Raw genomic sequence first — 26,032 nt, 5'->3', positions numbered from 1 at the left:
TGTAAAAATAAGCATATTTTTGCATGTGGACCTGTTAAAGGGCCGTATCCAACGATATATTTTCGCAGGTGGACCTCTTAAGGATCCACATGAAAGTTTGACTTACATTTTTATCCCTCTTAACACTATAAAATTTTCAAAGTCCAATCTTATCTTCTCGGTCCTCCTCTTCTCTCTCTCAGCAACCAGCGGAAGACAGCGAGTGCGGCCGGTAGGAAGCAACGGCAACGGTGGCTACCTCCGGCACTCGGTGGCGGGCGGCGGGCCACCTTGGGCCGGCGTGAGAGGTGGCGGTGGGCGGCGGGCAGATCTGGCGCCCCCCCGATGTCAAGAGCGGTGGCTGCAGCATGGGAGGGTGGATCCGCCGCCACCTGACCACAGGAGCGGTGGCAGCGGCAGGCGGATCCACCGCCTCCGACCTCAGGAGCGGCGGCGGCGGCGGCAGGCGGATCCACCGCCTCTGACCTCGGCTAGCTAGAGTTTCGGTTTTTCAATTTTGGGAATTTTATTTCTTTTTGGAATTTTATTTTACATGCAGCTCACATAAGCACCAGTATAAAAAATTTGATATACGCATGCGCTGCGCGAGCCGCATTGAAAAATCGCTATTCTCATATACCTTTTCAGGTAAATGGTTGTCCCAACCACATAAAAAAATAGGGTTTGTGGTAGTATAGAAAAATGTTTTTTAGCCGTGATACTTCATGGAATGTACTTGGTTTGGTTTGGCGTGCATAGCCGTGATACTTCATGAGATTATAATTATAGACAAAATAAATCTTACCAAGTTTTGGTAATATCAAAATTTTGTTAAGATGATAATATTGCTAAAATTCTGGTAAGATTTTTTATGTATTGACTAAATTTGACAACAAACTAAATGTAGACATTTTCTAAAAAACTAAAAAAAATAATATGGTTAAAAATGGCATCAAGTGAATAAGCCGGAATATTTATGGGTGTATAGCTATACACTTGTGCATGCAGTTGTGTGTGCATGATATATACATATGCAACTTACAAGTGCAGGCGAGCATACGTGGCCACATGCATGCATTGGAACATTTAACTGTCACAGGACAAGACGAGTTCACGAGGGGAGAGAAACGACACCACGAGACAGAAGAGAAGAGACAAGAGCGCAGGCGACCCGTGACGACGTGAGGGCCGTATGTTTCATCATATAACCGACGACGAAACTATACATACACTCTCATTCACATGACTATCAAATTATATGCTAGCATGATTAGTATGCTTCAACCTCCTCTCCGACCTGCATTAATTGTCTTTGTTAAGCTAGCTGCTAATTAATACTGTATGTACGCACTATATTGGCATATATGGACAAATTGTAGATGCATTTAACCCTATATCTCAACCTTTTTTAATCATTAGTTACATATAAGTTCAAATTAGCACCGATGGCTGCTATAACAAATAACATCAAACTTTTAAACTCCGTGCAAATTAATTGTAGTGCAAAATTAATTTTAAGAATTTTATAACATTGTACGTTATCTCGTCACATATGGCTCTACAAATTTTAACCCTATCATTGTGCGTTCTGTTTCAGAAACAGAACTGAAAAATCAAACACTATCATTAGGGAATAAAATGGATCATTTTACACTGGTTCAAGGGGTAAAATGAGAGAACAAAAAGGTTTAGAGAGGCTTTAAGTACACCGAAGGACAAGAAGGTCCGGAAAAGTCAACTAGAAAGGACAAGGACTGTACGAAAGAACTGATATATGCTCATCGATAAAAAAAAACACTACAGTATTTCTTTTACAAATATAAAGGCTCTGGTATGATCTGATTAATCCACACATTGTAATAATTTGGAATCAACGCTATAAGCCTATAATTTATTTTATTTTCCACCAGAAACATGATTTTTTTTTTTTGCCACTGTTGATGCGACAGAAGAATATAATAGGATCAACATCAAAACAAATTTCCAAACTACAAGGGGAGACCATTTTTAAGTGATCAAAACTAACATGGAGATATAGTTTCCAAACTAACTTGTTCATGTTGATCGAACCAGCGAAATATAGGTAAACAAAACCAAAGAATTAGCAACAAACTCATTGCATGGGCAAAAATCAAACAACACTATTTCCAGTGATATATTCAATACGTACTTGTTTCTATATCCTGACCGATCAAATCAATCAATGAACGAGATCGACGGCCAAAAACTCATCTAGAAGTAATTCGATCGTGATTTTCAAGTCAAGATCGCACTATCAACCACTCATCATTACACATATAAAAGGCTCGTTTTTTTATGTTCATAAAATATACACATCATCACTTATCAGTATAGCAGCAGCAGCAGCAGCAGCTTAATTACCAGTTAATTAACTCGATCAGATCACCACCTTGTCTACGCCATTGTTGACGTCATACCTTGACTTGCATGCGCATGCATGGGCCCCACTTCGTCTCCATGCACGCGTTCACACGTACGTACGTACGGTGCGGCCGCTCGCCGTCGCCGGAGCTGGAGGTGACGATGGATGGGTCACCTCTTGGCCCTGGCGGCTCGGCGGCTGAGCACCACCCAGTAGAGAACTCTGTAGAGGAGGAAGAAGCCGAAGAGCACCTGCACCCCGGTCCACCGCTCCTTGGCCGTGAGCCCCTTCTCCGCCAGCACGTCGGCGCCGGTCTCGGAGCAGTCGCCGGCGGCGGGGCCGGCGACGCCGAAGCAGCGGGTGGCGGCGCAGGTGTACTCGTTGGCGAGGAGGGCGTCGAGGGCGTACTTGTACGGGGAGACGTAGTGCATGAACACCCAGTACGGCGGCATGCTCCCCCTGGACAGGAAGTAGCCGGAGAAGAGGAAGAAGCCGGCGAGGGACACTGACACCAGCGACATCCCGGCGATGTAGTCCGGCGCGAACGAGCTCACGAACAGCACGAAGGAGTTCGCCGTCAGCACCACCGCCCACACCACCATCACGAACGCCGCGAACGCCGCCGCCGACGCGCAGAGGCCGACGAGGAAGTAGACGCAGGCGGAGTAGAGGAGCGCCACCGCCAGGAGGTACGGGAGGAACACCAGCGTCGCCGCCGCCGCGTGCGACGACAGCCTGTACAGCCCCGACGCCGTCTCCGCCAGCACGATCGGCCGCTCCGACACGAACGTCGGCAGCGTCTCCGTCGTGGACGTCAGGAGGAACGTCAGCGTGAAGGCGAACAGCCCCAGCCGCTTGTGCGCGCCGCCCTCGCCGTCGCCGGCGTTGATGTAGATGCTCCCCAGCAGCGTCCCCACCACCACCGACTCCAGGAAGTTGGTCAGCAGCAGTTGCTTGCTTCGGTACACCACCTTCCATGCCCGCTTGTACAGGACCACCACCTCGTGTATCCTCGAGCACGGCGAGGTTGACGACGACGACGACTTGGAGGACGTCACGGCGGCGAGCTCCTCCGTCGTCTTGGGCTCAGGGGAGGAGGCGGACGGGTGGGGCATCTGGTCGAGCACCTCGAGGGCGAACTCCAGCGGGTTGAGCTGCGCCGGCACGGCGAGGCCGTGGGAGAGGAGCGCGGCGTCGAGGGAGTCGACGGAGCCGTGGTGCACGACGGCGCCGCGGGAGAGGAGGAGGAGGGAGTCCACGGCGGAGAGGAGGCGCGAGCTGGGCTGGTGGATGGAGAGCACCACCGTCGTGCCGCGCGCGGCCGCGACGGCGCGCAGGCAGCCGACGACGACGTGCGCGGAGGAGGAGTCGAGGCCGGAGGTGGGCTCGTCGAGGAGGAGGACCCCGGGGTCCCGGAGGAGGGCGAGCCCGATGGACACGCGACGCCGCTCGCCGCCGGACAGCCGCGTGGCGGAGACGCGGGTGTGCGCCGCGTGGCCCAGCCGGAGGTCCGCGAGGAGGGCGGCGACCGCGGCCGACGCCTCCGCCGCCGCCGGGTACAGCAGCGACGCCGCGAAGGCGAACGTCTCTGCGACGGTGAGCAACGGCAGCGCGACGTCCATCTGCGGCACGTGGGCGGACAGCCGCCGGAACGAGGACGGCCGGAGCGGCGCCGCGTTGAGGAGCAGCCTCCCGTGCGTCGGCGCCGTCCGCGCGGCGAGGATGTCGAGCAGGGTGGACTTGCCGGCGCCGCTGGGGCCGACGACGGCGAGGATCTCCCCGGGCCGCGCCGTCAGCGACACGTCCCGGAGGATGTACTCCGGCGACGGCGGCTGCGCCGCGCCGCAGGGCCTCAGGAGCCGCGCCAGCGACGCCACCGTCGTCGTGGCCACCGCGGCGGCGGCCGGCTTGGCGTAGTAGATGTTCCGCGCGGCGAGCTCGTACATGATCACCTTCTTGGGCGGCGTCGACGGCGACGGCGACGGCGATGGCGAGGCGTCGGCATTGTCGGGTTCTGTGACGGTGGTGGTGGTGGTGGTGGACATTGTGGCGTGGCCGGAGGCGGCGAGGGAGGGAGGGAGAGATGTGAGAGGACGTTGAAGGTAATTGTAGTGTAGCTTGTGGTTGTGAATTGTGATCGGCTAGGGCACAAACTCAAAGGCCACAAGTTGGTGTGGATTATTAGCTAGGCATTTGATAATTTAGGGTTTGGTTGGTCTTTTGGAGGAGAGTGTGTGCTACTACTGCTCAATGGCAGTATGGAGAGGGTATAGTGAGGAGGGTGGAGTGAGACAAAATTAATCAGATGAAATGGAAGGATAATCGAATATATAAAGGTATATATGGAAGGAGGGAGAGATTGACACGCACTTTCTCATTACAGCTCACTTTGCGAACTTTGAGTTGTATTGTGCTAATTATAGCTTCCTTAATTGCAAACTTTTCATATTGTTACTTTGCAACATATATATCGTATCTTAATTGTAACATACTTCCTCTGTCCCTAATTAAATCAACCTCGTGTCTATATTTATCGTACTAGGATGTGTCACATCAGTATGAGGTTGAGGTTAGTTTATTTTGGGATGGAGGGAGTAGGGTAAGTTCAATGTATACACATGATATTAGTTTAAAATTTTCGCTAAATAGTTTATAATAGATAATAGAGGTATAAATATATTATCCTAAAAATCTATGAGCACAAACCTATGGTCAATATTGATTTATATATGTTCATTTAGATATGAAACTTAGTTTTAATATGTAGTTAAGTGCTTTATTTCTGTTTATTTTCCGGCCTCCATATGAAATGGAACTCCCTAAGTTATTTGTCTTCGCGATCTGGTTGGTTTCATGCCTTCTCCCATAGTCCCACTGCAATAATATGAAGATGCAGTGGGGTATGAACTATTGATCAAACAGGAGGAATAATGCTTTGATCCCTTCTCTGTCTCTCTATGTATTACACAGTAAGAATGTTTCTATGTACTAATTATATGCATCAAACTTCATTAGAATCTTGCACTAAAGCCATAATTGTGATACGGTGTACCTTTCAGTGACATACATATACTAGATGTATAGACGTAAACCTCAGCCAGAATACATTTGGAACTGCACACCAGGCATGTGATGTATATGTTTGAACTAGAATATAACAGCCACATGAAGTCATCATCATATGTAGGCCATTCAGAAACACAAACAAAAAGAAATATATGCATATATGAATATGTGCGTACATATATCTCACTTTCTAGAAGGAAAAACGGCCTTTTTCTGATCTACTCGTGTCAGGGCAGGGTACATTTTTCTTTTATTCATTTTTAGGTCTATTGGACCACCACATATATATTTTTGCATCACACTTAAGCAAGATGCATATGGTAAAATGCAATAAGTGAGTCTCTAATATAATTGATAATGCAGCCCCACCAAAAGCAGCATTTGCATCATTGATAATGCAAATTGACCACGATCAGTCAACCAATTAAACAAGCACACTGGTTCCATCGTTTGCTATCCAGTATTCCAAACTTAATGTTAGAGTTAATTTTGTTTTTTTATCAAAGTTTATTTTCTAGGATTAACTTTTAAGTCATTAGAGCACATATATAAAAATTTTACCTAAAAATTATTTTTTCTATGTGTTACGACTTACAATCAGATGTAGGCGAAACAATGACACTATTAGTCTGGTTAAATCAAGCAAACAAAAGCACCTAGATGTATGTATTATTCCAAAGCTCCTTCATTTTAAGCTTACTCCCTATGTTATCATGCCTTCATTATCATCACCACCATCACTCTAGTAGTGTACCAGGGATTGTTTATGGCGTAATAGTGAACTCCAAGGGATACCAAGATGGTAAATCAGCTGTATCCACGGATTTTGGAGCACAATTTAGTTTCATTTAATTTGTAGGAGAAACATAGGAACTTAGAGGATTTTAAGCCTAGGAAAAATTTCTAGGAGTACCATTGTTTCAAAGGATTGAATTCAACCTTTTTTTCTTTAAAATTCCTATGAATGAACAACACTATAGAGTTTTCGGAGGAAAGTTAATAAAAGCTTTAACGTTTTGAAAATTTTTCTTCGAGTTTATCTGTCTCATTCAATTCCTGAGACAATTCATGTGTTTTTCCTATGGTCTATTCAAACAACCTTTTTTTTATTTGTTTGTAATCATCTATTTTGCAATTCCGTTCCTATTAAATCCTTATGGTTTTGAAAGAAGCCCTTAATCAAATAGGAGTCCAAAAGTTATTCATGAATCTAGCCGTAGGGATGATTAGCACATAGTAGGAGAATATGATAATCATGTGTGGCGGAGGCATCCCCATCAGAAATAGCGGGAGGGCATCTCCAGGCCACAAATCCTGGATGAGATCCAGACAGGGGCCCCCCCTCCATTGACCCATCTATCCATCTGTCCAAATATGCATATGCATGCACACACATCGACAACCACCCACCGAGCTAAGCTCTGATCGGTCACTCTTGTTCCTTTTCACAGCATGGTCAGCAACTCCGCATTAGATATATACTGTACTTCCTCCATCTCAATATAGGTGTAAATGTAACCTAATACATATATAATATATTTTAAAACTATGAACCTGGACACTATATACATACATTATGTAATCGTAGTATGTACTTATATTATATTTATTTTGGGATTGAAAGAAATATAGAATAATCATCCATCAGAGTTGTCACCGATATCAAATGAATATATATATATATATATATATATATATATATATATATATATATATATATATATATATATATATATATATATAGAGAGAGAGAGAGAGAGAGAGAGATCCATGGGTAGCATGCAGTGTCTGTGACCGCATAGCGTGTTGCGTAACCAAAAAAATCTCCAAGCATGCGTCGTCACGGGACATGGTAAGGAAAGGCAGATCAAAAGCAAGCAGCTGCTTGCTAGAAGTGCCGATGATGATAAAAATCCCCACTCACTTTTTGTTTAACTCTGCTGCAGTTCAGGGCCCCTAGCGACCACTCTGTACTTTGGTCCCTTGCTAGCCTGATCTTTAAATTAAAAGAAAAGAAAGAAAAAAAAACTTTTGATCCCTAGCTTTGCTCTTGCTTGTTGCTGGTGCCAGGTACGGAGCGTAGTGTCACGGGCGTACTGTGTGCGCTGTGGCAGCTAGTATACTCTCAGTGGTACACTCACTGACTGTCCCTCTTGCCCAATGCTGCCGACCAGCAAGATGATCGAGGAGATATTTCTTCTTAATTTCTCGCTGGATCGATCAATCGATCGGTTTGCAAACGTTTGCAGCCAGCAGGATCGATGCATTATGTATGCCACATCCATGTCGTATGCTTTGGTGTTTTTCCATTTCTTTTCATGCATATATATAGGTGTGCCTACTGTTTATCTAGCTAACTTATAACGTACGTATCTACTGCTTGATTATTAATTTGTTTCTTCCTGAAAATGCGCAATAATAATGTGAGTATATACAGCATATACGTATATATGATAGATGAGTATGATGTGCGTGTATATACATACACTTGTACATGATGATATACAATCATGCAAGGTGCAGATAATGCATGCGTCCGTGGGCACATGCAGAAACGGGATCGTGATCAGGTAGTATGTACATATTCCTTATTCTAACTTCGTGTTCTTTTTTTGTGACTTGTACACATACGGCTAGCCGACCTGGCTCTCGAGCACGGTGCCAAATTAAGCCTCGTGTAAGCATTGATCGATCCAATTTTGATGAGTTGGGGGGTTTCTACTTTCTAGCTAGCTATCTACATGTATATGTGTATCAACAGTTTTAAAAAGCTGGGAAAATAGCATACATGTGCCATGCATAAAGTGATCATTGTGATTCTGCATAGTACACCGCTTCATCCATATGCCCATGCATCCGTCCAAGCATCCATATTATCCCTTACAGAGTTACGGGTGCTAGCTAATTAATTAGCTTCATTATACAGTTCATCAAACATAAGATCCCATGCATATACCACTAGAATCGCACGATATGCCAGGTCAACCATATAAATATATTGATGCTATTTTATGATGAGCGTCGTACGCCGATCCTGTACATCTCTCTATATGCTGATTGGCAAAATGGGTCTTATTTTGATTCTCTTAACTAATTTATCAATAAGGCACATGCAGCTCTAAGTAAGGACATTTACAATGCTCCACCGGGTTGAGTGGCATCAAAGATCCACGCACGTCGCATTCAAACATGTAGGGTGGAGGAGAGAGGAAAGAGAATGAGTATGATTTCGCATGTGTCAGAGTGACATGTAGAGAACACATGCAACTTGGGGGAGAGAACTATCAATTGAGAGAGAAAGGGAAAAGGGAAGGATGATCACGTAGGGTACCATAGAGAAGCCTCATGCCCAGCTGAAGTCAACCATTGTCATGGCCGTCGAGCTTAGATCCGATGGCATTGGATGCTGTCGATGCTTGATCTGGTGATCTTGGATGCCGTCGACAGCCTGAACGAAACGACGGTGTTGCCATGGCTGCCATATGATGGCATCATGGGGTGTCGTGGAGCGGGGGCGAAGAGGAGAAAGCGTACCTGGAGCAATGGCAATGGAAGAGAGCGATCAATGAAGGAGATTAGCCTGACCTAATTGATCCAAGACGCTAACGACAGGAAACTCTATGCTCGACCAGGTGACCTTGGATACTGCTAACTAGATCTTGTGATCTTAGCCAATAGCCCAAGCAGAATGATGGTGTCGCCATGGCAGCCGAATGGCAGCATCATGCGGTATCATGGCAATGAGGAGAAATTGTGGCGCAGGGTGAAAAGGAGAAACATGGAGCAATAGCGACAAAAAAGAGAAGTGCTGATTAAAGTCAAAAGGAGGATAGTGCTTATGACGACCAGAGTTATATATATAAATGGCTGGTGTTAAAATAAAAGTAAAGGATGTATATGGCTAATCTATAAACTTGAAGGTACCTCTAGAAGCTACTTCTCATTGTGTGGCATGATTTTTTTTGTGTGTGTGTGTGGATATAAGCTGATTTTTCTCATGAGACCAACACCATGAGGACACTCCCTATTGTGAATGTTGTACTTGCAATAGGCACGCATGTAAGAAGACCTTAAATAAGACTTTCCTTATACAGGACCCCTAAGTAAAAATATTGTAGTATGAACAAATTTAATTTTTGGGTTAATGGTTGTATGGAAATAGTCTTTAATTTGATGGTGTAGGTAATTTAGAAGGTAGACTCAACTATCGAACATACACCCTTATTATGTATTGTGGCTCTAATATAATGCTCTAGCTATAACACTACTATAGAAAATGACTTTAGTGTCGGCTCGTAACCTCTCATCAGTGGCAGAAATGGGAACAGAACTAAACTTTCGGCAGTAATGAGGGGATGTCATTATTGCCGGATTGAGAACTGGCATGGATTGTTCCCACAACCCAAAAGAATAGTCGGTTTGATGAATCAGTCGATTCATCGAGCCAATTCTTCAAGCATCCACCCATACCCTTAGATCTCCTAAGATACCTTAGTCAACATAAACAAATAGAAAAAGGGGCATATCTAGATCAAGATCAACATCACCAGTATATATCACATCACCAACAGATCATCAACATGTTCATCAAAAAATCATCAAGTCCAACATGACGCGTCAACAAATATCGACAGATCGCATGCAAGATCATCCTAGATATAAAAAAATCAAGAATCTACTAACCATTCCAAGCAAAAGTGCAGGTTGTAGCGGTGATCATCCTCAGAGAAGGCGTCGTTGGTGCAGTAGTCCTCAGGGCTAGTGGCCACCTCTATCACCCGTGCATGAAGAGCCGCAAGGAGGAGGGCGGACATAGAGGAGAGAGTCAAACGGTGGAGGAATGCAGGGCGGTGAGATCAGAGGCCCTAGTCCTCTAGGCAGCTGGATCTGGTGTCCCCCATCCTCTAGCTAGTCAGATCCAGTGACCCATGATGAAGGAGAGAGGAAGGACAATGTAACACCCCGATTTTCTGGGCGTGACAGACAAGGAAATCACAAATGGGCTCACGGGCCTCACCACTGAGGGAGAGGCTACTACCGCCGATGCCGACAAGGACAGTCGTTGCTACCAGTGCCCGTGAGCCTGGCCGCGGGTGCTCGCAAGGATGGCCACTACCATCGGCATGTGCTAGCCTGGTTGCCAGTGCCCGTGAGGCCGTTTGCTCCAACCGGCGCTTGCGAGGCTGGCCGTAGGTCCCCGTGATGCCAGCATCGGTGCCTACGTGCTGTTCGCTGGCTGCTAGCCTTCTCGATGGAGATAGAGAAGTAGAAGAGATCAAGGGATAGAAGAGAGAGTGATTGAGAATGAGAAGAGAATGGGAATTGTAGAAGTTAGAGCGAAGAGATCGAGGATAATTATATAAGTAAAGCGAAGAAATATATCATGTAGGGTTGTCAGCTTGAAATTCACCCGGCTTGCTTGATACATGCCGGTTTATTTTAATAACACAACACTGATGTCTCACATATTAGAGCTGGTTGTTTAAAAGAACCAACATTAATAACATCAGTGCTGGATTTTCTAATAAATCAGTATTGGTAAGAGTCTCATAAGTATCATATATTTAAGAAACTGGCATTGATGGGAGCGGGCAAATCTAAGATGGCAGAAAACCCTTAATAAAGGGCAAATATAGCTAATCGTTGCTGAAATATGCCTGTTACAGTATGTTGGTTTAATAATGAACATACTTTAGATTTGGCGTCTTGGCGAGTGATCGATCATATATTCATATATATCGTCTCATCAGGACACTGGAGAATTTAATTAAGAGCAGCCACCATAGTAGAATGCTATGTTAATCCCCAATTGCCATATAAACTACAAATTAATTATGCCTCTACAAATATTGGCTGCTTAATTAATGAGATAATCAACATATCAGTCTCACCGTGCATGATAACTAATTTAATTAGAATTCCACGTACGTCACGTGATTACGGAATTTGGCCTGTGCTGTGTGCGTCGTACGCTCCGTGTGTACTTGTGATATCGATGTGCCATGCATCTTACTTAACTGCTCCTGCTGCAGCATTTTTTAGTCACAAGAAAGAGCCTATTTAGTTTTAAACTTTGGGGCAACTTGGCATTTGACTAAAGCTTTTGACAAATCTTGTCATACTCGTGGCCTCGTGAGGCCGGCCATTGATCATTTTAGTTGCAACAAAAATAAAGCCATTGGGTATGGCTCACAGTCCTAAAGTTTGAAGTCATGTGCAGAATATTCTAAAATATCAAGCCAAGGAAAAATAAGTTGAAAAGTTTGCATAGTACCTTAATATGCAAATTGGCCAAATAAGATATACAAGAATATGTATTTATTTTGTGAATGTCTACAAATTTCTTATGAGCCTGCTTGAAACTTAAAAGGCAATGGAAAATCCGAAGCCCAAAGTAATTAGGGGATTGAGGATCAATGCAACAGTGCAAGTACAAATTAGTTCGGCCGAAAACAAAATGAGGAAATGCCTATGGCCTCCACCAATCCAGCACCATATTGCAGAAGCCATACAACAATCCATTTTACTCTTGTTGGGCCACCGGACATCAAAATGGGCTAATTAATTTTGGGAATAGGAAATAACTCCACTTATCACCCCCCCCCCCCCCCACATCTTTACATCGAGTTTAATTGACATCCTAAACTGCAATGCCAGACATCTTCACCCCTCTTCTTACCAAAACCATTTAAGACAAGTCACAATATAGTATCAATAGCTGGTTTCGCTGACGTGGCATCCTAGCTGGAAAAAGAAAATAAAAACATGTGGGCCCCACATGTAGGTGAGAAGAAATACAGGGGCCCGCATGTCAGCATCCACTTCTTTCTTGGCTCTGTTCGGAGGCTAGATACTGCGGCTGGATTGCAGCAGTTTGAACCGTGTTTCTATTGTTGATTCAATTATTATGGATTTGCATAGCAACGGCTACAGCTGCGATGTAGCGCTGCCGAACACAGCCCCTTTTTCCCTAACCACGCACGCGAGGTCGACGGAGTAGATAGCTGGCTAGCGCTGGATGGAGTGAGAGCAGTCCGTGGCTCTTCAGAATGGTGGCCCTGGCCCAAGCATGTCCTAGTCTACTTCGTGGACGTCGACACCACAAACATGGACTCCTTCGAGGACGAGCGCTCCCAGCGAAGCGTCCGGTAGCTCATCGACATCGACGTCGGGGCCGCCTGGCCGTCATCGGCACAAGTGCAGTCACAGGTGCAAAAGCATCCGAGGCAGCTGGTTCCAATGATGGCGCTCGTGTGGTGGCAGGGTGGGATATAGTGGTGAGCCAGCGGTTCTGCAATGTACCATGGTGGGTGTGAGGTAGGTTCTCGGTGGAGATCGGCGACCCGAGCCTTTAGAAGAAGCTATGACTTAGCACCTTTGATACTGCCGAGGAGGCTGTTGTCGTGTACCGGTGTACGACGATGCTGCGCTCTATATTAGGGGTTCCTACACCGTCACCAACTTCCTCTCCGACTCCTAGACCCCCCCTCCAAGGCCAAGCCCCGTCCTTGCTTGTCACAGACGAAACTCCGCCCTCAGTGGCACACCACCCTGAACACGACGACCACAAGCGGGACCACTGCCTCGCCCTTGTCTTCTCCCCCAACCCTAGCCAGTGCTCCGATGTTGGCGCCAACAAAGCCACAACCAAAAGACGACCGCATCAGCGATAACTCATTCAACCTGTTCGCGTCACCGACCTCCGTTTTCCAGTACGTGGCGTCGGACGAGGTGGGCGTACCCTCTCATTGTTGAGCTAGGTGACCTCTCCGTGGTGCCGGCTTCCACCAAAGCAGGATCCCGCCCACTCCACCCAGCGCCGCTGAGCCACCTCCTCCATCTACCTAGTGTGCGTGGTTGGGGAGAAAGAGAAGTGAAAGAATTGGGCGCTAATATGTGGGCTTCACATTTTTTTTTCTTCTCACTTACATGTGGGCCCGTATGTGTTTTATGTTTTTCCGACTAGGATGTTATGTGAACGAAACCAGTTGTAGAGGACATGTCTTGAACAGTTTTGGCAAGATGAGGGTGAAGATTTCTGGTATTGTGATTTAGGGATGTAAATAAAACTTGACGTAAAGATAGGAACGGCAAGCAGACTTATTCCTTAGCAATATCATGCGGAACTGTGAAGGCTATTGGGTCTCAGCTCATACCTACAAACATTAGGCCGAACAGAGGCCATCTTCCAGTTGGGCTGCGTGTAGTTGGCCTTCTTGGAGATTGGTCATTTGGGCCTTCTCTTTGGACTTCCAGACTTTGTCCATCCTTATTGCAGTAAAAAAAAAAAAAAGATAAAGCGAATACAACTTGAGATCGATTGGCCACTAGTTGTGAGAGAGACTGCATGATATGATTCACATCGCATGTAGTACAAGAATGTAACAGCAAACACATACTCCTATGTCCTCTGCTATCATAACTTCAGATAGGAAAAAAAAGAACTTCAACTCCTATCATGATAGGAAAAAAAGACCACATCTGTTTCCTGTATGTAGAACATGATAGTACATTAGTACTGCAGAAGTGCATATATATGCATGCTGATGAAGCGATGTGTGTGCATTGATATTGGAGCTGGAGCTGGGCCAGATATATTACTAGTGGTGGGCGGTGGGTCACTTTCAACCCTGTACAGTGGTACATCAGTGTAGCCCCGCTTCCATGTCAATCTCTTGATGATCGTTTTCTTTCTCTACGGTGATCACTTGTGTCAACTGTCACTCTGTCAGCTGATGAAGCTCTTGGAGGCAAAGGCCCAAAAGTAAAAGTACTACACTACACCACCGGTTAAACAAAAAGCATTGGCTCATGGTTGCGATGAATCTTCTGGTGGGTCTCAACTGTGATGCATATCCTATCCAATCCAACCAGCGAGTAGACCAGTTTAATACTCCTATAATTTAACTACCTTGACCAAAAGCATATACTTCAGGCTTGTTTTCAATAACAATATTATCTAAATTCACTAACCCAAATTACTCCTGCTACATTACCATAGTTCTAGTCTAGTCTAGTACTGGTGCTCTTGGGTCGGTTTGGTTGGCCACACGTAGGTTCCACACCGAAGCGGCGGCGGCGGCGAGCTGTTTGGATCGAAATTGGAATTGTCGTGGGGGGTATGTGGGGCCCGCGCTGCAGTGGCACGTGTCCCCCTGGAGCTTTCCAGCGAGCCATGGGGTCCGCGTGTCTGGGCTCGCCGGTCGCCACGTCGGCAGTGTGTGGGGCCCGGTGATTACGAAGGGCCCAGGCCCACAGCACTAGGATAGCTGACGCATCTCCGTCTGCCGACGGGATTCCTCTCTCCCTCCCTCCGTTTGATCCTTGATACTTCACGGGGACGATGTGGCTACGAGTACGCACGCGTGTGTGCGTACTGGAATGTGAGAGAAGGGAACACCCTACTGCCAATTGATAAAAGTGACTTTATAAGAGAAAGGGTATATAATGGTTGTTTGGATTGAACCCAATTTATGCCTAAGATGTTTGGTTTGATGCTAAAATTTTTAGGGTTTGTTTGGTTTGATACTAACTTATCGCCTTACTAAAATTTTGGTAACTTTAATAGTAGTAAGCGTATGTTTGGTTTGCTATCAAATTTTGTCCACAATAGTTCAAATTCAATACTATCCAATTTGGTAGTGCCAAAATTTGTCAAGGTTTTGGCACTACCAAAATTTTGGTAGAGCAAAAATTGGTTCCAAACCAAATAGGCCCTTACTTTTTTTTTTTGACAAATTGACCTTTTTATAAAACTTTTAGTTAAGAATGAATCGTGCAAAAAAAAATAATTTCAGAAAAAAAAACCGTGACCTTAGCACTAACACTGACGAAACTGAGCTAAAACATTTAGTTGGCACTGAGGTCATATTCGACGTGGCACACGGTCTTTGAACTTCCTCATCTGCTTTCTAAAACTATTTTATTTTTAAACTTAGTAGGAACAAATTCGAGAACCTAAATTATACTACACAAGTTTAAAAATACAAAATTGTAATAATTTAGCTAAGTAATTTATTGATTTTAGCATTTTAATTGATGTTTTCAAATTTGTTTATTCCAAATTGAACGTAAAATTATCCCTTGCAAAAAAAATAAACATAAAATAAATCTATAAACAAAATGTGATTGTTTGAAAAAGAAATTAACAGAAAAAATTCAAGGAGGATAAGTAAGAAAAAACCTGAAAAAGAGGGATTCTCTGATGTGGTTTGAACTAGGAACCGGCAAGTAGGAGCAAAAGGGACCTACCACCGGGCTCGCTTCCATGTTGTGAGCCTGATAGACCACACACATTTTTAAACCATATAGAGTTAATATCGGCACACATAGAACATACCAAGATAATTAGGTCTCCTAAGTGCTTATCAATTGCCAAAGCCAATAAAAATAGACATGGTAACCAAGTTAAGATGAATTGTAACAAGCTTGGAGGGACTAGGGAGAGGAATGAACCTGCAGCTGGATATCGTGGGGTGGATGCAACGGATCAAAGCATGAAATTTGGTTGTTACAGTATGAATATCACAAATCTAGCTCGACTATAGGAATATATGATACATAAGTATTATATTATAGTAGGTTTGGGACCGAAATATATTCTCCATAATCATGTATCATTTGTATATTGTCTTTGATATATTGTCTTCCTCCAATTACGAATCTTTCGTTGGTGCTTACTCAAAATCATAGTCCAAGAACATAGAGAGAAAAATACCATCAAAACCTACTTAAACTCTATAAACAAATCATCATCATCAAATATATTGTTGAGGAAACCAAACATGTATTTCTGCATCACAAAATCCGCAAAAGAGATAAGGGTTTCATCGGTTGCAGAAGACTTATTATAAGTCGTAATGACTTATTAGTGATAAGAAAGTAATTTATGTGTTCTTAGCAATTTAAAAACCAATGTTAAAAAAACTACGTTAAAAGTATTTTAAATTTAACTTCAAAATTAAATTTGAAAATCCAAATTTTGGCTTTAGCTTATGCTTTTCAGCGCTAAGGGATTGTGTTTGGTATAGCTCCAACTCCTAAATTTAGCTCTAAAAGTTAGGTCTGGAGTGGAGTTATGGAACAGTCTAAACCCAACTCCACCTTTTTATTTTATTTTGTGAGAGTTTACACCCAGCTCATTTTAGGCAGATTTAAAACTGTTTAACAGGTGCTAGGACGGCGCTCTAAATCTAACCATGTCATGTACTAATCCCACTATGCTCGGGGTGCACGTAGCAACTACTCCACCATGAGCGCCGTTAACGGCCGTCGCTTTCGCGCCGTATTCTAGAGATCTCCATCCACATCTTCTCCAAACCGAGGCGTCAAAATCGCAATCCCCACACAACACCAACACCCCATAGTGCGCGCGCCTTACGAGCTCACCTCACACACAGCAAAAAGCTCTCGCCTTTCTCTCTCGTAGCTTCGCCTTGCTCTCCAGCTTCTGCTTTTGCTGCCGCCCATGGCCGATCCGGCCGCCGAGGAGACCGTCCCCGCGCCGCCGCCAACCCCGGCGGTCGACCCCGCCGAGGGTGCCTCGGACGCGCCGCAGCCGGTCGAGCTGCCCGCCGACACCGCCGCCGCCTCGCCGGAGAAGGTGTCGTCGCCACCACCGGAGCCGGCGCCGGCGGTGAGGAGCCGGGGGTTCAGGCTGCTCGGGGAGGACACCTCCGTGCACAAGGCTCTTGGGGGCGGTAAAAGTAAGGAAATTTCTACTCCCCCCCCTTCTTTTTTTTTTCTTTTCCCCTCTTCTCTCCAGTGTATCTTTTCTCCTTTTGGAAAGTTTTCTTTTTCTTTCTGATACTTTTCATCATCAGCTTATTAGTATTCCTGATATCGTTTATTGTTTGCTGGATTGATTGGCAAAGAAAAAAAAGTTTTTGTGTAATAAAGTGATTTCCGTCAGGTTTCCCCAGCAAGAGGAATTTACTTGCTTTGTTTAATTTCTTTCTTATTATATATGTGAAGGACATGATTAGTAAAAAAATTGTTATTTACATAGATCTTCCAGTATTTGCAGTTGCTTTGGCTTCTTCGTTGTCCTGGCTATGCTTCTGCTTCCATTCATATTTATATTAGTGACAGCAGATTGCGTCAACGATAAAAACGTTTACCCCGTCGTCTGTTTACATGTACTAGGTTTGCTGAAACAGCAAGTTTGATAGACATCTTTTACCCCAAGAAAGCGCTTACCTCTAGTTTGTTAAATTCGTAGTGGCTTCTGAGTTCCTTACTTACTTGGATTGTCTGGACTATTGGCAACCTGTACATCCAACATATATACTGAATTTATGGACCAGCGGAGATTATTTGCTTGTTACCTTCCATGGTGAATAGAGTGATTCGTTCCTGTACTATGAGAGAGATTCTGTCAATTCTTTTTCCATGTGGTAGGAATCATCTGTGGATCCTCCTAATAAAGAAATTCGTCTTAAGGGTAATGGACTTCATGCTCAAGTTATACTAAGAAAGTTTGGTAATATTTTGTCATACAAAAATAATGTGGCTAGCTGCCTTTTCCCTAGGACTTTCTTACCCAAAAATGAATATATATTCAATTCGAGCTATAAACATATGGTTTCATGTTTGACAAATTAGATGTAATGATGATGGTAAGTATGAAAAAGAAAGGCCACCGTCTTTCTTGGAATCGACATCTTTTTGTCCAGTGTCCCTATGGATGTTATATTTTCACCGGAAAGATTGTAATGAATCCTGTAGGCAGTACCACCTTTATAAAACTGTGAGTCCACACTCCAATTGTTTGGTTCCTTTTTTCTGCACCTCAAAATAGATTCATGAAGAGTCGTAACATTATTTACTCCACACTGAAGTGCGTCCTTTTTCTCTTTTATCTAAGAAATTTTGGTGATTGTATGCCATATATAGCAATGCTTTGTAATTTAGCAGAGTGTTATCCCACTTGTCTGTGTTCCTTTGATTCTGAAATGGAAAAAGTGTGGTTCTCAAGTTCAGGGATTTCATGGTTAGGTATGAGGGTAGGCAGTACCATCATGGAAAGTGATGTACAATAATACTTAAAATGTACACATTCAATGTCAGCAGTGTGGCACATGTCTTGAACTTGTTGAATGGTACGCCTCTTAAACTTGGAAAGTTCAAGGATCTATTACCCACTTATGTTTTGACATGTTTTGTTTGTTGTTGTTGCAATTAGAAAGGAATACTTCTGAATGTTTAGAACAGCTGGCGTAGACTAAGAGAACTATGAAAAGCAGTCATTTCAAATACAGACATGAGTTTTAAAATGCATGGTAGGATCCAAATAATGTTCGATATGCAAGGCCCTATTACAAGATTGGAAATTTACAAATTGTTGCTTTATAGTAGATTTTGTAATGAAGTTGGTTGGTTTTATCTCTGGGCGTGCGAACTGGTTGGATTGGCCACACAAGTTTTAGTAGGAAAACCTAAATAGAAACAATATTTGTACAAAAGTACATACAAAGTAAAGCTTGTTAGTAGAGTTCTCGCTTACTGTACAGTGTGTGAATCCTGTACTCTGTACTTAGGCAACTGGATTGTATCCGCTAGTGTAACAAGCCAAAGGATGAACGGAACTAAAGGTTGAAAATGAGGGAATGATATGTTCATGCTTCAAAGTAACAAGGAATCCAGTTATTGTGTATGAAGCAGGCCTAATTGCTCCTTAGAAAACAATGTCCTGTTTTTGGTTTGCTTATTCGTCTGTCCTATGGTTAATTCTAAATTCTTCTGTGACTGAAATTTCCTTTTATGAAGAACTTAAATTGTTGCCAGTGTTGGTCATTCTATGCAGAATGTGTGTAAGGTTCTGTAGCATCCGCTAACTCAAAGCTGAATTTATGTCTTATGAACATAATTACTTCCTAGTAGGTCTGAAGAGGGTTGGTTTTCCTGTATTGGAAACATTTAGTTAGCTTATTCTGCAAAGGACAATTGACATGTCTGCAGGGTTGACAATATTTCTTCTGTACATGCAATAGCCCTACTGGCAGAGAGGATACTGGAGTAAGAGAAATTTCTGTGTCATAAATGCGTGGCTGTTCCTTTCTAACCTATATTTTGTTATGTGTTTTGGTGCATTTCTTTGCAGCTGCTGATGTACTATTATGGAAAGACAAGAAGACATCCGCTGTAGTGATTGGTGGTGCAACTGTCATATGGATCTTGTTTGAAGTGCTTGATTACCATCTCTTGACTCTGCTTTCCCATGTTATGATTGGTGCCTTGGCCATCTTGTTCCTGTGGTCAAAAGCTACCACATTTATCAAGAAGTTAGTTCGATACACGATGATTACCATACGTTCTGATTGGTACTGCTTCCATGTTGTTCACATCTAGTGTTCCTGTTTCAGGAGTCCACCAGATATTCCTGTAGTACAGATACCTGAAGATGTCGCTGTGAACGTGTCACGAGCATTACGCGGTGACATAAACAGAGCACTTCACCTGTTTCGGGAGATCGCGTTGGGGCATGACCTAAAGAAGTTTCTGGGCGTATGTTTCTATCCTGGAAGATACAAACTATTCATGGTTTTCCTTGCTCCAGTTGTTGATTGCAGATTGTTTAATACTGTCCTTGTGCGTTTTAGGTGATTGTTGCTCTCTGGGTTCTCTCAGAAGTAGGAAGCTGCTGCGACTTCCTCACCTTGATATATGTTGGTAATGCACTTTTGAACTTGTTAAAAGCTTTTCTGAACCTGTGGTCTCCTAAGTTACCTTACTGATGGTTTGGTTTGATACTGCAAACAGCCGTCCTGATGCTCCACACAGTGCCGATCTTGTACGACAAGTACCAGGATAAGGTCGACCACTTTGCTGGAAGGGCTCACTCTGAGGCCTGCAAGCACTATGAGGTGCTGGATGCCAAGGTTTTGAGCAAGATACCCAGGGGCCCGGCGAAGCCAAAGAAGAACTAGAATAAGTTGCGCAAGGGGACTCGATTCGGAAGGGTGGCGTCTTTTGTCGGGTTTGCGAGTTCTCAGGTGTACCCAACTGCGACGCGTCCTACTGACGGTAGCAGCTGAATGTTCGTTCTGCTTGATGGGTGGTTTGCTGGCTTCGCTGCTGTGTGCTTCAGTGATGCCAGTTCATGTTCATTCTATCTTGAAGCCTGTATCTAAAATATCTAAACGTGACTGAATGCTACGTTTCTGCTACTGAAGCTGCCTGTAGATATCCGTGATAAAACATGATAAACCCTTGTTCATGATATTCGTGTTGTTCGGTATGTTTGTCGGAATTGCAAAATGGATTCAGGCTGTGTTTAGATCCAAATGCAGTCAATGAAGGAAGTGACATTTCAAACTTCCAAATTGGAATGGGGTGTTTAGTTGGCGGCCCAAAATTCAAACGGCCTGAGTGTAGTTCTCTCGTACTTTGCTCATCCGAAGTGATTTGCTCATCCGAAGTGATCTTAGGCTGTGTTTAGTTTCTGAAATTGGGAAGAAGTTTGGGGTTAGGCTGTGTTTTGCTGAAATTGGGAAGAAGTTTAGGGAAAGTTGGTAGTTTGGGGTTAGGCTGTGTTTTGTTGAAATTGGGAAGAAGTTTAGGGAAAGTTGGTAGTTTGGAAAAAAAGTTAGGAGTTTATGTGAGTAGGAAAGTTTTGGGTGTAATGTGATGTGATGGAAAGTTGGGAGTTTAGGGAAAGTTTGGTGTGAACTAAACAGGCCCTTATTGTAACTGAAATAATCTGAGGCAAAAGTGAGGCTGTGTTTAGATAGGGCCGAAGTGCCAAAAAAATCTGGCGAGGCCACAGTCTTCACTTTGGAACTAAACGGGTGGGCACCTGGAATTTGGCCAATTGACACATTGAAGGCCCAACAGTAGCCTAGGGCATGAGTGGCCCGTAATACCCCCGTGGGAGGCATCCACGCCGCCGCTCCTATCCATTCCCTCTCGGCTCCTCCCACGCGCAAACCCTAGGGTTGTATCTCCGCCGCCACCGCTCTTCCTCCATCTTCCTGATCCTCCCCCGGGTGAATCCAAGGGGTTCTCTTCCAGATCCACCACATCCGCGGTGGCGTGTCCGGCGGAAACCACCTGAACCGGCTATAGACGCGTACGACGGTGACAGCAACAACGGTGGCGGCTACGGGGACAGCCATAACGGTGGCGGGTACGGCGACGGCAGCACCGTTGGCGGTTACGGCGCCGCCAACACCGGAGGCGTCTACGGCGGCGGCGGCACCAGGCCCTCTACTGGGCCGAGCATAGATTCGGCGCCGGCATCCCGACCCGAGACTTCCTCGTGCAGCCTCTGCACCCCTCTTGTGAAGGCGGCCGCACGTCCTTCACCTTTGGGGGATTCGGCAAGGGGTCTTCGAGCAGCCAAAACCCCTCTCGGCTCGATTTCGGGGCGTTCGACCTCAACTCCGCATTCGAGTGGTCCGCCATGCATGGCTACCAAGACCTTCGCGGCGGCGGACGGGAGCGCGAACCGCACGGTTGAGTTTCATGGGTGCCCTAGTGGTCAAGGAGCAAGCGGATATGGGGCGCGAAGGGGCGGTCCGATGGCGGCACCAGGAGTCGGTGGCCTGCATTTGATTGGTGCTGGGTTCGAACCGCCAATGCCACCGCCATTTGGAGGTGCAGGCCATGAAGGCGTCTTCGTGCCTCCCATCCGTCCTCAGGCTCCGGCCACATCGTAGGCGTGAGACCGAGGCAGGGGTTGTGGTGCATGGCGTCGGCTCATAGAGGTAAGTAAATATTTTGGTTGTGCAATGTGTGGATTCGCAAAGTACCATAAGTTTACAAGTGTTATGTTTAGTTCCGATTGATTATTGTTCTGTAAACTTCATATTGAGTTTAGAGCTCTAACATTACTCGCGCTTGATTATAGTACTCTAACAGCACATAGTCATCACATAGTTTATTCCGATGCCGCTGTTTACTCCTGATTGATTGTTTAGTGGTAAGGTCATTGCTTTGTCGGTTTAATTGTGCCTCTAGGAAGTGAATGACAGGGCATAGTGGACCAATGAAAATACGAAACTTTTTTGCGAGCTGTATTGCAAGCAAATTGAAAACTGCAACTGCATAAGGGGAAGCATGACCAAATCCGGTTGGAAGGAGATCAGAAAGGGGTTTTACGCTGTCACTGGGTTGCTCCATGACAATGAGCAGTTCGATTTTAGATATAGGGGTTTGAAAACTATGTGGTCCTTCATACAGAAGTTGAGGACAGATACTGGGTTGGGCCGCTGGCCTGACGGCACCGTTGTGGCTTCTGACAAGTGGTGGGATGACAACACGATAATTTGTCCACAATAATTGTCCTTCACCCGACCGCTTTGTGTGATTTTTGCAGAACCATGCTGAGTTGAAGAAGCCGAAGAATGGGATGCCCAAGTATTTGGACGAACTGGACCGCATGTTCATGGGGGTGGCAGTGGACGGCTCAACTTCCTTTGTTCCTACCTAGCCCTCAGCACAGCCGGCCAACCCCATTGAGGACATTGACAGCGATGATGAAGATGACTCCGAGGAAGACGACTTCGACCCCTAAGCCCCTTAAGCGTTGGGACGAAGAGGACGCACATCATGAGGAGCACACCAAGCACGCGCAGTACATCTACTAGTCTGAGCAAAAAGTTGAAGAGCCCAGTGGTGCACGCCATGGTGTCCGAATTGAAGGTCCACAACGAGTTGCAGAAGGACAAAGTAGAAGCCATGGACAACTACTTGGGCAGGCGTGAGAAGAAGAAGGATGATGAGATGGCACGCGTGCGGGAGGTGGCCGAGCGCATCATGGGATTGAGTAAAGAGTGCGGGGTCACAGATGAGACCCCAAAGCTGTGGGTTGGTATGTTGAAGATGCTGAAGGACCTAGTAGGCATTAATGTGTTTGAGCTGTCGACTCCTGGAGGAAGGAAGACCCTCATTGAGAACTACGCAAGGGTCGACAGCTAGACCTTCTTATGCATGCTTTACATGTTCATGTAGCGTTGTTTAGGATGCCTTTTGTGTTATGTATGTTTAGCAATTAGTGGTGCTATTTGTGTTAGGTATGTGCTGCCTCAGAAACATTCCTTTTGTGACTTTGACATGATTTTTACATTCGTGTTTGCTGGGTGGCCGGGTTCTGTGCATGACATGAGGGTATTCAACGATGCAATGACTAGATACAACAATGTTTTCCCTCATCCACCTCCAGGTACACAGCTACCTGTTGTATGTTTCCAATGTCTAACTGTAATCACGTGTAACTTATAGGTGTTTACCGCTGCAGGGAAGTACTATCTAGTGGACTCGGGGTATCCAAACCGGATTGGGTACCTGGCGCCATACAAGGGCACAAAGTACCATCTCCAAGAGTTCCAAAACGCCGTAGAACCAGAAGGTAAAGAGGAGGTATTCAACTATACACATTCCTCCCTGAGAAATGTCATGGAGCGATCATTTGGAGTGCTCAAGCAGAAGTGGCACATATTGAAATATGTGCCTTCGTATCCCCCAGAAACTCAAACACATATCATAGTAGCTTGCATAGCTCTCCATAATTACATAAGGCTTAGCGGTTTAACGGATAGACACTTTGGTCGTTGCGACCGAGATGAGAATTATGTTCCTCCGGAGGCCTATGAAGATCAGCCACCAGAAGATGAGGCTCCTAGCTATTAGAATGTGAACGTATGAATGTTTTTCACGATACAATTGCGCTCGAGTTGTTGCATCGACCATGAGACATGGGAATGTTGCGGCACAAGTGTTGTATGCTGTAATTCTCTTTAGACTTGTATTTCCATGTGGTGCATGTCACCACATGGAATTGTTGTTGTAACTTGGGAGGAATAATTTGCGCTGCTGCAATATGTGAGGATTTATATGTGTTGTTTGTAATATGTGAGGACATGTATGTGTGAAGGCAATGTTGTGGCTGTCATTTGTTGGTGTAGTAATTTATGAGCAATTGTATGTCAACTAGCAATATGTGATAATCAACAGTTGTAATGTAATTTTGAAGGGCAACTATATGTATGGACTGTTTTAATTTGTATGATTTGCATGTGTGCGTGGATTGCATGTAAGGTCATGCATGCTGCTGAGAAGTGTGCATGCAGTAGGAATGTGTGTGAATGCAACCCTCATTTGAATTTTTGTGTATGCTGTTACATGCAAGTTGCTGCATTAAATAGGGGTACAATTGTCTTCCATGAACCCTCATTTGAATTTTGGGCAGTCAACTAAACACTCTATTCCGATTTAGAAGTTTGAAATGTCACTTCCCAATGATTGGCTACAAATTTTGGATCCAAATTTTGGATCTAAACACAGCCGTAATTGTAACTGAAACAATATAAGTTTGTAACGGTTTACACATGTGCACAGAACTTTGCTCGTTGTCCGTTGCCTAGGTTGACAATGTTTTCGAATCCGACTTGATCACCGCCTCGTCGACCTCTTACAGCTACATTATGCAAAACCTGCTGCCCAGCCGAGCCTACATAGCTTTCTCTCCAACCTTTTTACTGATGTCGAGTAGCCTCCCGCCTGCACGTGCGCTCGCCATGAACGCTGCCGCAGCTGCCCAGTGCCGACCACGAATGCCGTCGCCGCCGTCGTCCACTCGGTATGGCACGGCAACTTCGATACCGAATCTGCCCGGCTCCTCACCATCGCGCCGCGCGCCGTCCACGTCACGGTGAGCGTCCAGTACCCCGGATGTGCTGTCGCTCAAGCGGGCACCGGTGGCCGGAGGAAGTACGCCCACCTCACTGCCGAGGAGCGCTACGACATGGTCAAGGCTAACGTCAACGAGCTCCACCCCATCCAGGTCGGCCTCGCCATCCGCACCGACGACGGTGGCTGCGAGCTCGTCGTGTTCGAGTTCAACCTCCGTGGCTTCGACATCAACAACCCGGCCAACCTGAGGGACCCGGCCTCCATCGCGCACCTCCGGGGCCGCGGCGTCGACTTCGGCAGGCTCCCGCATGCACGCATCGAGCCGCATAGGCTCCGGTCGCTGCTCCTTGGCTCCGGCCTGCTGCAGACGCGGCCATCGTGGGCGACGTTCACCGGCGCATACCACATCGGGTACCTGATGAAGATCCTGATGGGGGCCGAGGTCCCGTCCGGCCTCGACGCCTTCATGGCCATGGCGACCGCGACTCTCGGGGAGGGCGTCTATGACGTGAAGCGATTGGCGGTGGAGGTCAACACGGCGAGCAGGTTTTCGCTCAGGGAGATTGCCGCGTGCCTCGGCGTGGTGCCGGCGGTGGCCCAAGGGGATGGTCACCGGGGCCGACACCATCTCGGCGCTGCAATGCTTTGAGGAGTTGAGGGAGCGCCTCGGCGAGGTCCGAGTGGTGATGCACGGCCACCAGCTGTGTGGGCTCCGCATGTATTGATCTTTATTCAAATTCGATCATCTACGGCGATTCCAGACTTCTGCCCTTCAGTTTAACCGTGCTGTCATTTGCCTTCGGATACTGCCGATGTGATTAGGAGTTCTTTTTTTCTATGTAAATAATTCCAATCTTTTAATTACTTAGTAGCAATGTTAGATGAATATATATATATATATATATATAATTTATTTTAGACAATGCGACTTTGTATTAACACTAGTTATTCCATGTCTCGATTGACACATCA

The 26,032-nt window shown here is 45.4% G+C and overlaps 2 protein-coding genes and 2 pseudogenes across 2 annotated transcripts; 3 read left to right on the top strand and 1 right to left on the bottom strand.

The window, feature by feature from the left end:
* Positions 1 to 950: 950 nt before the first annotated feature.
* On the bottom strand, positions 951 to 4,648 carry LOC127775343 (ABC transporter G family member 4-like). Its single transcript, XM_052301566.1, has one exon. It carries the CDS (start codon positions 4,405 to 4,407, stop codon positions 2,533 to 2,535), a length of 1,875 nt encoding a protein of 624 aa, XP_052157526.1. The 5' UTR covers positions 4,408 to 4,648; the 3' UTR covers positions 951 to 2,532.
* Positions 4,649 to 11,801: 7,153 nt separating this feature from the next.
* Positions 11,802 to 13,406, top strand: LOC127776953 (ethylene-responsive transcription factor CRF3-like; annotated as a pseudogene).
* A 3,366-nt stretch (positions 13,407 to 16,772) lies between these two features.
* LOC127776754 (reticulon-like protein B2) lies at positions 16,773 to 20,650 on the top strand. The gene is made up of 5 exons (XM_052303287.1): positions 16,773 to 17,133; positions 19,530 to 19,710; positions 19,792 to 19,933; positions 20,029 to 20,098; positions 20,189 to 20,650. The coding sequence occupies exons 1-5, from the start codon at positions 16,896 to 16,898 to the stop codon at positions 20,353 to 20,355; spliced, it is 798 nt and encodes a 265-aa protein (XP_052159247.1). The 5' UTR covers positions 16,773 to 16,895; the 3' UTR covers positions 20,356 to 20,650.
* A 2,403-nt stretch (positions 20,651 to 23,053) lies between these two features.
* On the top strand, positions 23,054 to 25,785 carry LOC127776952 (probable CCR4-associated factor 1 homolog 9; annotated as a pseudogene).
* Positions 25,786 to 26,032: the final 247 nt, after the last annotated feature.

The sequence above is a fragment of the Oryza glaberrima genome, chromosome 6, assembly GCF_000147395.1.
Source record: "Oryza glaberrima chromosome 6, OglaRS2, whole genome shotgun sequence".
NCBI classification, from domain to species: Eukaryota; Viridiplantae; Streptophyta; class Magnoliopsida; order Poales; family Poaceae; genus Oryza; species Oryza glaberrima.
This window is presented reverse-complemented; position numbering and strand designations above follow the sequence as displayed.

Coding starts and splice junctions, on each gene's coding strand:
- LOC127776754 (XM_052303287.1), top strand. CDS start 16,896: ATGGCCGATCCGGCCGCCGAGGAGACCGTCCCCGCGCCGCCGCCAACC. Junction 17,134..19,529: donor GGCTCTTGGGGGCGGTAAAA/GTAAGGAAATTT, acceptor ATTTCTTTGCAG/CTGCTGATGTACTATTATGG. Junction 19,934..20,028: donor ACCTAAAGAAGTTTCTGGGC/GTATGTTTCTAT, acceptor TGTGCGTTTTAG/GTGATTGTTGCTCTCTGGGT.
- LOC127775343 (XM_052301566.1), bottom strand. CDS start 4,407: ATGTCCACCACCACCACCACCACCGTCACAGAACCCGACAATGCCGAC.